General features: G+C 41.5%; 1 protein-coding gene across 5 annotated transcripts in view; it reads left to right on the top strand.

Moving 5' to 3' along the window:
• The window catches only part of atp2b3b (ATPase plasma membrane Ca2+ transporting 3b), a 56,429-nt gene extending 45,106 nt beyond the window's left edge, over positions 1 to 11,323 (top strand). For 2 of the 5 annotated variants that reach the window (XM_041236978.1, XM_041236977.1), the window contains 3 exons: positions 332 to 514; positions 4,591 to 4,750; positions 9,062 to 9,188. In XM_041236978.1, coding sequence (XP_041092912.1) covers positions 332 to 514; positions 4,591 to 4,750; positions 9,062 to 9,087 — 369 coding nt within the window. In that variant the 3' untranslated portion in view covers positions 9,088 to 9,188. Of the gene's footprint in view, positions 1 to 331; positions 515 to 4,590; positions 4,751 to 9,061 lie in introns of all 5 variants that reach the window. The other 3 variants (XM_041236974.1, XM_041236976.1, XM_041236979.1) reach the window with 2 other exon arrangements.
• The last annotated feature ends 1,953 nt before the right edge of the window (positions 11,324 to 13,276 follow it).

Here is a 13,276-nt window from a genome sequence, read left to right as displayed (position 1 = left end):
GAGCATGCTGGGAGATGTATTTTGTTTGCCAAGTTTTATCAGCGTTACACCATGCCCAGGACTACAAAACCTACAATTCACTCAGAGATGATGCATTTCCTAAGCCAATAAAATCTAAATGATTTGATAGCATAAGGATAAAGGTCAGATAAATAGTCACGGTTGGATCACGACAGGTTCCGTGTTAAGTGGGGTTGTTGATGACTGGAACCAAATCACTCTGTAGGACAAATGAGGTTAAGTTTGTGTGGAGTACAGAATAATGCAGAATTTCTGAAGAGCTCTCAGAGGTTTGGAGAGTGTAAGTGTGCACTCTGCTTCGTCTCTGCAGATCATCTCCTCCATCCCCACCAGTCACCTGAAGTGCTTGAAGGAAGCGGGGCACGGGCCACGCCAGGACGACATCACTGATGATGAGCTGGCCGACGACGAGGATGAGATTGACCACGCAGAGAGGGAGCTGAGGAGAGGACAGATCCTGTGGTTCAGAGGACTGAACCGCATCCAGACACAGGTACTGAAATACACACACAGAGTGAGAGAGTCACACGCTGAGACATGCAGAGAGAAACTCGGAGAGAGACATTACACTGAGAGACATGCAGAGGCACACAGACACAAAGTGAGACATGCTGAGAGAGACAAACACTGAGAGACACTCGGAGACAAACAGGCACAAACTGAGAGACATGCTCAGGGACACATGCACTGAGAGATACACTCGCTAACAGAGACACACTGAAGAGATGCAGACTCGCACGTGAGAGGCACACTGAGTGAGACACATACACAGAGATATAGACACACTGAGAGAGACACACATTGAGAGCCAGACCCTCTCACAATCAAGACTGAATACCTCTGACTAACACAAACAGTCCTGTGTTTAATACCTCAGACTAATGCAGAAATGCCTGTGTAAGATCTGCTAAAACTCAGACGTTTAAAGCACCCCATAGCCTCAATAGAGCTCTCAGAATTGTGTCTAACTTCCCATCAGCTACATGTCTGGCAACACATTGCCCACTTGTGGAAGTAAAATATACATCAGTAAGAAAAACACATTTATCGACGTAGTGCTTCTTGCTTCCACTAGGGGGTAGTGTTGTAGGGGGCAGGTTAGCGGTTCCACTCTGGTCTCCCAGCTGCACTCAGAGAGATCACATGTCTGCGCGCTCTATAAAGACCGCAGGGGTGCTTTAAACTTTGTATCTCTGCAAGTCTCCAGGATGCTGTGACTACAACAGAAAATGACCCAGGCTGAATTTGAACTGCAAAATGCATTAATTCAGGCAGCAGCCCCTCATCTATAGCATTCTGCAATATTCCAAACTGAAGTTTAAAATACAAAGTCAGAACCAGCAGATCTTCAGCCGAAAAAGGGGCGCAGTGATACTGTTGCTGTTACAAGTAAGAGGGAAGAACGTTGGCTTTAACACTGGTTTGCATTCGTTTAAGATGACAGTGATAATGTTGCTATTGCTATTGCATTTGGCACGCTATTAAAAAATGATAATATTTCTATGTGCCTTTTTTTTATTATTATTATTTCATTGACTAACGGGTCCTCTCTCTTCACGTTATCACCAGCAGTGCTTTATACACTGAGACACACTGCGCCAAATGGACACCTCTCATCCTTTATGCCAGATCTTTTTGTCTGTCATTTTGATGTGTTTCCTCCTAAGCAAAGAACAAAACGGACTTAAATCTTAATCTAAATCTTCTGAGCTGTGTGTATGAAGCACTTCCCAGAGCCGCTGTGGAAACTGGTTCCCTGTGACGGCCATGTGTCTCTCGCCTACCGATCCTTCACACGCAAGGCCCAGTCCATGTAGCACTACAATGGCGCCAGCTCTTGTCTGCACCAATTTCTGTACGCCAATCCATTTTTAGTTACAGGATGCTAGTTTCATTGTAATTAATACATTCAGAACTTCTCTGTGATTAAATGGAAGAGCTTAGTAATTATTTTAGCTAGTAGGTGTGTAGTCATGCCTTATTGTTGGCATTTGAGTACCAATCAACAGCAGAGCTGACTGAAGGGAATATTCCTCTCAAACTGGGATATTTTTACTGCCGTACTGCTGAGTCTGTAAAATGACAGAAAACATTTTGCAAACCTCCCAATCATCATGATCAGACAGCAGCTGCCCACACACGTTTGCGAAACTAGCAACTGATTTGTCGTGTAACTATGACTTTTCATTAACCCTAGTTCAGGGTTTTCTGCGAGTGCCAGTGCTATAGAGAGGATGCAATTCTGAGGAAACTAAGGAAAAAAAAATCATGATAAAAAACATAATCGTTTAGAAATCGGAATGAGTTTTAGTTAGTTTGGTCAGATTCTTCTTGACTAAATGCAGTGATTATGTTAACAATAGAAGGGGCTGCTGTTTTTGTGTTATGTAATCAGCATGCTTATTCTATTAATTAATACCTAAAACGTTCACATTTCTTAAAGATAATATTCAGAAAATATGAGTATGAGCACAGATTACTAGGTCATCAAAAATGTCATAAAAAGAAATGTATCACTTATATTTGAGCATCAAAAGAAACTTGTATTTGGACAAAATTCACTAGATGTGATCGAAAAATGACAAACTCTATTTTAGAGCAGGCGCTGTGAATGGTGCTGAATTAACGCTGAAAAATCACTAGAATTTTTAATTATAGAGTGATCTGCGATCGCGGCGCGAAAGTGATTTGTGACTCTTGGTCTCTCGCCTGTTTTGTGGTGCTGTCTTGACAGAGTCTCACTTAATACGTAAACGACCGTCTAGAGCAGGTTGCCAATCGCTGGCAGCAGAGCGCCCAGAGACGGTCGCGAGCCACCGCCTCGCTGCCCCATCCATGCCTCCAATTTGATCGCAAAAATGAAATAAAATTCACTAGATGTGATCGAAAAATGACAAACTCTATTTTAGAGCAGGCGCTGTGACTTTTTATGGTGCTGATTAACAGCTGACATCACAGAGATGCTGCAGAGTGATCTGTCGATCTCGGGCAGGTGTTGTGACTCTTGGTCTCCCGGTTGGTGGCCTGTCATTGACAGAGTGTGTCTGGTTATACCGTCTCGCCAGGTTTGAAATCGCTGGCTGCGAGCGCCCAAGACGGCGAGCCACAGCCCGCTGCCCCAGTCCAGCCTCCAACATGTCGATCGCATGAAGGCGCCGCTCTCTCGACAGACGTGGCAGATTGTTGTTTTTTTTTTTTTCTGTGATTTTCTTTATTGTTTTTATTCAAGCTTGCAACAATTCAACAGGTGAAAGTACTCCATATCCAGTGTCCAATCAACTGTCTCACTAATTAAGTGACTAAGTGCATATGCATCAACCAAAAAAGAAACCGAAAACATTTTGTCAATCGAAAATAAATGTGTTATAATAGTGATAATAGTTTCTTTGATGCTTGTATATATATATATATATATATATATATATATATATATATATATATTATATATATATATATATATATATACACACACACACACACACACATAAGAACACTGCATGGATCAGAGTGTGATAATAACTTCTACTCCACGAGTCCTTCTGCAGCTGTGTTCAGAGCCAGCACACAGTGTGCTGCTACAGTTGTATGGAGAGGCTTGAAGAAGTTGTGAAGGCTGTGTGAGGCTGTACAGTAGGCACCAGCCAGGCATAGCTTATCTGCAGGATCATCAGGAACAGAAATGGTTTCACTTTCCTGGTGGAGATATTTCATTAACATTACAGTAAAAATAAGCAAATGTTTGTTTTTTTGCATTATTGAATACAGTGCAAAATTTCAAACTACACCTTTTTATAAAAACTTGAACATTACACACAGTTTATGCACGGCAGTAGAAAATAATAAAAGATAATGGTAGCTTTAGCCCCCCCACTAACGTAGATTAGATCACTATAAAGCCATCAAGTATAAATTTTTTTCTGTGGTTTGCGATGTTTAAAAGTTCAAATAAGAAACTAAACCATGAGGTCTCTGGATGACACATCGTTCTTCCTCAGGGATCGCCAGTATGGTGTCTCTCAGAGTGCTTTCTGATTGGCTCAGAGCTCTGGCCAAGGCTTCCTGTGCAGCACCTCCATCGTGATCTGCACACCACACACTGAACCATAAGCACCAGCAAGCGACAGAACAGGGGCAGTGGTAATGTTGCTTGTGCCACTATCATTTACTCACCAGGCTTTCTAACTACTACAGTAAAACTGCTTCTGAAAAGACTCCAGGACTCTGAAGTGAGGCGAGGAAGCTCGATGTTTATTTGGGAGTCTTTTCAGAAGCTGCAGCCCCCCCCCCCCCACACCCTGTTGAAAATCACACACTGTCTGTGTTGAACAAGGGGGCAGTATAGGTGTCAATGAAGCCCAGTGGGGAATGTTGTATTTAATTACCAAGGTTTGTCTCTGTCTGGTCTCCCCCTCCCCTTTCTTGTGTGAGTGTGTCTCCTTTCCCCTGTACTCCTCTCCTGATTCTATACCCCCGACCCCTCCCCCTGGGTTTGTGCTGTTCTCTCTCTCCCCTCCCTCCCTGAGGCCTCTCTAACCCCTGGGTGTGTGCTGTTCTCTCTTCCCCCTGCAGATGGAGGTAGTGAGTACGTTCAAGCGGAGCGGTTCTTTCCAGGGTGCTGTGAGGCGCCGCTCCTCCGTCCTCAGTCAGCTCCATGAAGTAACCAATATTTCTACCCCCACTCACGTAGTTGTGTCTGTGGGCAATGCCACGGGCACACCGGCCAGCGGGAGTGAGTTCATTCGCTTTCCTTCTTACTGCACCACCCAGCCGCGCCCACGCTCACTCTCCTTTGGGCTATCTTTCTAAAGTCCTTTTTTTTTTTTACGTTCCTCCTTTCATTTTTAGTTTTTTCCTCTTTCTTTCTTACCTCTGTTTTTTCTCTCTCCCTCTTTCTCTTTCCTGTCCCCTTGTCTCTCTCTTTCTTGCTCCCCCTCCTCTCCCATCGGTTTGGTCTTGGTTTTTTGTTTTTGTTTTTTTTCAGTGTGTTGAGGTGGTGTTGTAGTTTTTCGGTGTTTCTTTCCTGAGCCCGCTCTGACTTCCTGCTCTGCTCTGCTCCGTGTTGTTTTTGATGAGGAAGACCAGTCTGTCTCCTCTCAGTCTGCTCCGCACCTCTTGCTCACTCTGCTCTTCATTGTGTTACATTATAAACAGCCACATTCTCACCTTCAATGTCATGAATACAGTCTGCACTATCCTGTATACAGGGTACAGTGCATAGAATACACTACACTATAGAGCATTATATAGGATATAGTATATGAGGTATGGGTGCAGTATATAATGTACAGATCCTGTTAAGAGTTCTGTTTACAGCGTATTGAGGAGTATTGATTTGGAATCAACATTAGAAGGAAATTATATTTATAGGTGTTAACTTGTACAGCTAGGTATCAATATAATTAATATTATTATTAGTAATAATAAGGTGTTGTCCTATTATTATTATTATTATTATTATTATTATTATTATTATTATTATTATTATTATTAAACATTGAGTATGAAATGATCGTATGGTAACTAATAATAAATGATTTAGCAGACCTTGTGGAATTCAGGCTGCTAAATATTAATAAGTTAATTTATATGACTTGAGTTCTTGAGGATGGGAAATATTATAGGTTAATATTACAAAGGTGAAACACTGATAATGGTTAATATCACATTAATTGAGTTTAAACAGTACAATGAAGATACCCCCTCTGCCAGGGGCTCTGAATCTAACACAATGCAGATTTCAAGATTTCATCTGAGTTGCTGATAGAATGAGAGGCAGACAGACAGAGGAGGAGGTGACTGGCAGGTCGATTTCCTTTGCTCTGTTGGTCATGTTTTGTTTAAAAAACCAAAATAAAGCAAAACAAAGAAAGCGTTGCGGGAATCGTGCGCTCTCCCTGGCAGTGTAAACCTTCGAGTATAAAGCCCTGGAGGTCTTCATGTACTGCTGTACTGACCTGTGTTCACCGCTGCCTTTTTCTCTCCAGGTCCACCTGCACAGACTAACCAGGAGGGGGCAGTGTGTGTGTGGGGGGGGGGGGTGGGTGGGGGGTACCCCAGGAAGGTAGGGTTCCTTCCATCACAGTGGAGTTCATAATCTTTCTTTTGCTAAGTTGTATTGTCTAAGTCCTTTCTTCACTCTTTCTCTGTTCTAGGAAGTCCTCTCAGAGCTGCTGCATGGTGTTCTTTACTGTGCAAAGAAACCGAGTCACGCAGATGAGCAATTTCACCCCTCGTAGTAGTGTTTTCACGTTATCGGAGGAGTGTTATTGTGTCAGGGAGGGGGTGAGAGGGAAGTGGAGGGGAGGAGAGAAGGGCTGTTTTATAACCATCTACTAAAAGAATTCGATTCTGCTGAACTTTACTCGCCATCTGTCTCTTCTAATTTTGTGTGTTTTGCTTTGTAAAACTGAATCATTTATTGTTTATAATTCTATATAATCATTATGTTTATTATTTATGATTTATGTTAGTTTTAAGTATTTATCATTAATTATATCCCTTATTATTATTATTATTATTATTATTATTATTATTATTATTATTATTATATTATAATATAATAATAATAAATAATAATTATTATGTAAACAAAAATGTTTTTAATCAAATTATATTACAATGCATTCAATAGTATTATATTCATATATATAATATTTGCACATAATTTGGTTGTGGCTGTCAGTTCACTTGCATTGTCATCTCTCCATGCTCTGTTGAGTTTGCATTGATCAACACACCTGTCTGCTTTGTTGAGTTTCCACCTGCCTGCGTCAGGCTGGCTTGGCGTGAATTGGCACTGGGAAAAACTGAACGCTTCAAATGACACGTTGTTTTGTTACTGCCGTCTTTACCTTTGTATGATGTGCGCAATGATTCAGTGTATGTATTGCAGTTGTGTTCAAATGTGTTCAGTTCTTTGACGAGTTCAGGAGCTGCAACACGCTAGATCAGCCAAAATCTCTTAATATTGAACAAATTGAGTCTGTTGACAATGGTTATGAGGTAGTCTTTCTACACTAGTGATTAGTGGATTTGAGCAATTGCAATAGGAACCCGCCTCAATGCAAGTCAATGAAAAGCATGCCATTTGAAGCTGTTTGGTAATAATCGATCACAGTTTCAATACCATGTATTTCAAACTAATGTGATGTTCCAGATCTCCTCCCAGCCCAGGGCCCCTCTCCCTGTGGGAGTCCTAACATGCTAACATGCTAACATGCTAACTGCTTCCTCTTCCCCAGGTGGCCTAACATACTTTATTACTCCCATCATCAGAACTCTCTCTTTATTTACCCCCTTCTCTCTCTCTCTCTCTCTCTCTCTCTCTCTCTCTCTCTCTCTCTCTCTCTCTCTCTCTCTCTCTCTCTCTCTCTCTCCCTGCTTACTTCTGTGTCATTATATAAAAAGCTTTTATTTTGTTTTTCCATCAAGCTGTTAAAAAAGGCATGGAAGGAGGAGTGTGAAGCAATTTGGCAACAACACCCCACACCTCGCATCACCAAAGAAAAGGGCAATATACTCGAATGTTTACAACAATTACACTTAAAAAAAATACAGAACCGAAAACGCACAACGCTTTCTTTGGAGAGCTGAGTGGAAAAACAAATAAGTGGAAGAAGCGATTCCTTCTGTTTTTCTTTTCTTTTTTTTTTTTGCTTGTGAACAGCAGCGTGAAGGAATGCCTTTTCTTTACAGCATGGCAAAAATGAGAAGTTAGCAAACAAAACTCCTCTCACGCTTTCTCCATCTCTCAACCGCATGTGGAATTCTTCAAAGTATTTTATTTTTTCAAAAGGGATTATTTTTTTTTTTTTAGGTTCAACTAAACTGTTATGTAAGTGCCATCTTTAAAACCTCAGTGTCATTCGCAGTTCAGCATTATGAGACAGATATTAAACATGGCGCTCACACAAAAACTTAATTGCTGCACCTGAAAATCAAATTGCATGAGTGGGCCTGCAGGATTCAAGCCACCTGGGAATAAGAGACATTAGACAACTGCAAATATAGCCCTCTGATAGTTCCACTAGCAGAACAAATATTTCATATTTCATGTCCCATCTAGACCCATGTGCTTTGAAGGAAGACTTCTAGTTGAAAAACAGTAACCCACAATCATAAGGTACCATCATATATGTATATATATATATATATATATATATATATATATATATATATTCACTATATATATTATATACGTGTACGACAAAACGTTGCCGGTGGAATGAAGATTGATCTTTCTTTCTCTTTGTGCTCAGTTTTCAGTCACTTTGCTGTGCTTTTGCTCTTTAAGTACTTTTTCGTTGCAGATTTCAGCTCACAATTTCTTTCTTGTATGTATATATGTCCTCTTTCTCAATATACATATCTATTTATTAATTTTTTTTGGTTTTTTAAATCGTTGAATTGCATTGTCTGTGTGTCTTTGTGTGCGTCTTGAACTGATATCAGTCTTAACGTTGTTGTTTTTTACTCGTTACTCTTAAAAAGACCTCAAGGATAAAGCTGCAATAACCTTAGTTTATTTTCCAAATTTATATTTGACTACGAATTAGATTGTTTTCTTGATGTTTTGAGATGCAAGGTCTATTGTCCTCTGAAGCTCTTTTAAGAAAAATTGTAGGAAATTAAATTTTAATTTGAAATTGAACCACGTACTCTGTGAGTACGCATTGTGAATTCTCGTCACCCTGTGAGCACGCATTGTATCCAGAAATTCAAAGACTAATAAAGTAAAGTTGAGCATTGTGGGGCTCATGCCTTCATAGTATCGTCAGCCTCTGTGTGACAATGTTCACGTGACCTGAGTTCATAGACCCCGCTGGGACTCTGCGTCGCTCAGTTCTCTTTGCTTTGTTTATTGCAGTTCTCCTGAGTCCTGTTGATACTTGTTGGCTGGGAAACTCACAACAGCGCTAAATATCTCACTTTCTCTCCCTCACTCCTTCCCGTCCTCTCCTATACCCTACCTCTCCACCGCTCATCTCCCTTTCTCCAACCTCCCACTCCTCTCCTTCCCCTATCCCCTCTCCCCTCCTAGATCCGGGTGGTGAGAGCATTCCATAGCTCAGCATACGAGGTCGAGAAGAAGCCGGACACACGGAACTCCATCCACAACTTCATGTCGCACCCCCAGGAGTTCCTTCTGAACGATTTCATCCACAACATCCCCCTGATTGATGACACGGACCTTGAGGAAGAGTCAGAGCTGTCAGTCAAGCACAACCAGCACCACCCCCCCCTGCCACCCCTCACCCCCTCCTCCCCCAACAAGAACAACAACGCCATCGACAGCGGCATCTATCTCAACCCTGCCACACATACCGGGGCCTCCAGCCCCGTCAGCCCACTTCATAGCGTGGAGACTTCACTATAACATCCAGAACACAACAGACTGGCTCTGTAGCACTCTCCCTGTGTGTCACCCTGACACTCTTATGCTCCCTGTCTGTGCATCATCTAGGCAGTCTCTCACTCTCTTGTGTCTCTGCATCACCCAGCAAACAGACAATGTCTCTATAACACCAAGCAATGGGAAAGTTTGACAACATCCACCAAAGAATGAGACAACAAACAGACTCACGAAAACAGAGACTCAAACAAACAGAGACTCACCAAACAAAGAGACGTATAGGTTCTAATGGACTAATGGGGAGCAGCTGCACACAATCGAGTCAGGGCATCGACGAGGGAGAGTGGTATACTTGATGCTTAATGTGTCTCATGTCATCGGTCATTGGTCATCTCACTCTCCCTCTCTTTCTATCTCAAATTCAGATGGTCTTTATTATTGGCTTGACCAGTCATACAAGGACTGACAAAGTTAATTATATATGTCATGAAGGTATTCTTTTTTAATGGCAAGAAATTCCTAATGGAAGCACTAGCAGGTCTGCACGGTAGACAGGGTCTGAGGAGGTCATTTTAAAATGTTTCTCTACTGGGCTCCCACTCATGTTTTGCAAGAGTAGTCAAGTTTTGCCAAAGTAATTCCAGTCCACAGAAACATGCTGAAAACCCAAAAGATGTACGAACACACCGTTTCTCGCACTTGTGTTCTTGTTTGACAGGAGAGTGTGATATTTGAACAGGATGATGGGGGCATTTTCTTGTCAACGTTTGCGTATTATTACAGTATTATTACTCGTAAGGCGATATAGGTATTTATTGTTGAATAATTATTATTAAATATTATTTTAGGGCTGTTGAAATACAGCCCTAAAAATAATCACGGAGCGGATTCGTTTTTTTCTTTGGATGGAGTGGGTGAGGACATTGTGTTAAACTGTGAGCAACACCCTCCCATATCAATCTGCCTAGTCGTGTTGCTAAGCCGGGACTCTCCGCTTGGGTTCCAGGGCTGTTTAGATTCACTTTTTAACATTAAAAACTAGCATTGAAACACACGTTACTAAGATCTGGACAGTTCTGAGATCAAATCAGCTGGATGGAAGTGGCCGAGCACTTGGAAAACGCACTCAATCCAGTGAAAAGGAAAGAGGAAGGAAGTCTGTTGATGGTTTCAGCGTCAGCCCGCCCAATGCTTTCCCCATTGTCCTCGTGTGTCTCTATAGTAACAGAAGCGTGTAAATAACTGTTTCGCCCTGTACAAGAAAAACTCAGCTACAAAAACATACGTTGAAGAGTTTCCAGATAGAAGATGTCAAAAGGCCTCCTTGTCTGTTAGCTTTTCAAAATGGTTTCCGTGATTTTCTGTCTGAAAATATATTTTAAAAATATCCACACACACACACACACACACACACACACACACACACACACACACACACATATATTAAGTACCACACTTGTGTAATACTCCATTCCAAGCTTCTATTCATCCAATAATGCAGATAACATCAGTCACCGAAAGGGAAGAACAATAAGTACACAATGTCAAAATGTATCATGTATTTAGAGAACGAAGAATCCCATAACAAGAATGGCCTCGGGCATCGTTTTCATGTATTTTATAAAGAAAAAAGTAGAATATATTCCTTTTCAATGTCGCATCCTCTGTTTTCTTTTTGTAAAGAATCTTAAAGGCTTGTACATTTCTTTTTTCTGAGAGCTGCGTTGCCATTGATAAAACGCACCACTTGGGAATTATATTTCACTGTATTAAATGCTACAAAGAATAAAAAGAATAAACATATTAGAAATGTATTTAAAAAATGATTAAATATTAAATTTACCTGCCTGTTGACTAAGAATAACTGTATCTATATAGGAACGATGTAACCCATACCCATAGATCTAGAGGGGAATTCTCAGACTTACTGGGAAAGAAGTCTATATGCTTTTTGTCTGTATAAAAAAAAAAAAAAAAAAAAAAAAAAAAAAAAAAAAAAAAAATTCAAAAATGCTAAACAATAACAACTTTGAGAAGGTGTGTGTCGTCTTGCATTGTGTTTCTTTCTTGCATGAAAATATACAACGGTTTGTGTTATACTGAGGGGCATAGGGAATTTATCCATGGGCAACATGCAGCAGTTACAGGGCAAGGCAACTTGATATATATAAGAACATAAGAAAGTTTACAAACGAGAGGAGGCCATTCAGCCCATCTTGCTCGTTTGGTTGTTAGTAGCTTATTGATCCCAGAATCTCATCAAGCAGCTTCTTGAAGGATCCCAGGGTGTCAGCTTCAACAACATTACTGGGGAGTTGATTCCAGACCCTCACAATTCTCTGTGTAAAAAAGTGCCTCCTATTTTCTGTTCTGAGGGTGCAGTTTACAATAAGGAAATATTAGCACAATCACCAGAGAGGCTAGAGAGAAGGAGCGAGCACGAATGTAAGGAGACACAAGGGACTGGAGGTAGGGGGGGAAGGTTTGGAGAGGAGCGCTAGGCAAGAACAAGGCTCTTCAATCGACTGTGAGCAGAGGTAGAGGAGGGTTAGCATACGAGAGCGGCGAGGGTGGGAGAGAGAAAGACATTTTGAACAAGCTGAAGGCAGGTGGATAGCCGATACAGGGAGACCAGCAAGCAAGGAGTGAGTTACAGGTGTAGTAAGTAGTGAGAAAAGGACGGATTCAGTAGATGTTTAGAAAAAAGCAGCAAGTACATGTTACGGTAGAGAGATGGAGGGGAGGGGCCAAAGTTAGCACGTAAGGTTTACAGAAAGGGGTGGAGAAACAGAAATACTGAAATAGAGGTCAGAGGAGGGGAAGAAACAGAAGGAAGATAAGGTCAGATTTAGAAGGTTGAGTTTGAGGTGAGAATGCACAAGAGAGGATTTCTGAGATGTGGGTTAAAGGAGGAAAAGGAGAGGAAAATCTGGACATCATCAGTTTAGAGGTGATAGGAGACGCCCAAAGAGGAGATGAGGGTGTCTTGTGAGCTGGGGAGAGGAGAAGAGAGAGAGCCATGCCACGTACCCTAAAAGGAACGGTCAAAGGGAAAAGGAGGGAATGGAGGAGAGGGAGGCACCCTGAGCTGAAAGGATGGGTGAGATTACAGGAGAGGAAGGAGGAGAGCACTTTCGCCAGAAAATTTGGTCCAGTTGGCAGCCAGTTTGAGGGGCGAAAGAAGAGAGTTGAAGACATAAAGAATCGAGGAGGCCATCAGAATCAGTCGAGGCGAATGTTAGAATTGCCTAAAATAACGTTAGGAATAGAAGAGAGGAAAAAAAGTCAAGCTTGTCAAGAAAGTGAGCACTGGGACCAGGGCAAAGGAGAAAGAGGGGTCAAGAGTCTTAGCTAGGTTTTTAGCAGGAAGGCATGGAGAAAAAGTGACAGAATCAAGCGATGAAATAGAGGTCAGAGAACAAGCACAAGGAATGTAAAGGTCAGATTCTGTGTCTGATGCTGAGAGATGCATGCCTGTGTTTCATCTAGAATTGATATTGTAATGCATTTTTTCTGGAGACCCAAAACATGTCCTGCTGGCAACTTCAGAATACTGCTGCAAGCATCCTGTCAAGACCAGGAAAAGTGAACATATTACCCTTGTTTTCACATTGGCTCCCTGTTCAGTACAGAACTGATTTTAAAAATGTGCTGTGATTTACAGGCCCTGATAGATTAGCACCTAGTTATTTGTAGGAGTTACTGACCCCGTATCTTCCAAACCGCAATCTGAGATCACAGGATGCAGGGATGCTGGTTATTCCAGGGTCAACAAAAGCAACACAGGAGGAGAGAGGGCTTTTTCTTGTAGAGCTTAAATTATGGAATTCTCTGCCTTCGTTTGTCAGGGAAGCTGGGATCGCTACAGTTTTGAAGTCAAAACTAAAAAGGCACTTTTATAAA

Source organism: Polyodon spathula, chromosome 43, assembly GCF_017654505.1.
Source record: "Polyodon spathula isolate WHYD16114869_AA chromosome 43, ASM1765450v1, whole genome shotgun sequence".
NCBI lineage: Eukaryota > Metazoa > Chordata > Actinopteri > Acipenseriformes > Polyodontidae > Polyodon > Polyodon spathula.
Note: the sequence above shows the minus strand (reverse complement) of the source record. Positions and strands in the feature narration are given on the sequence as shown.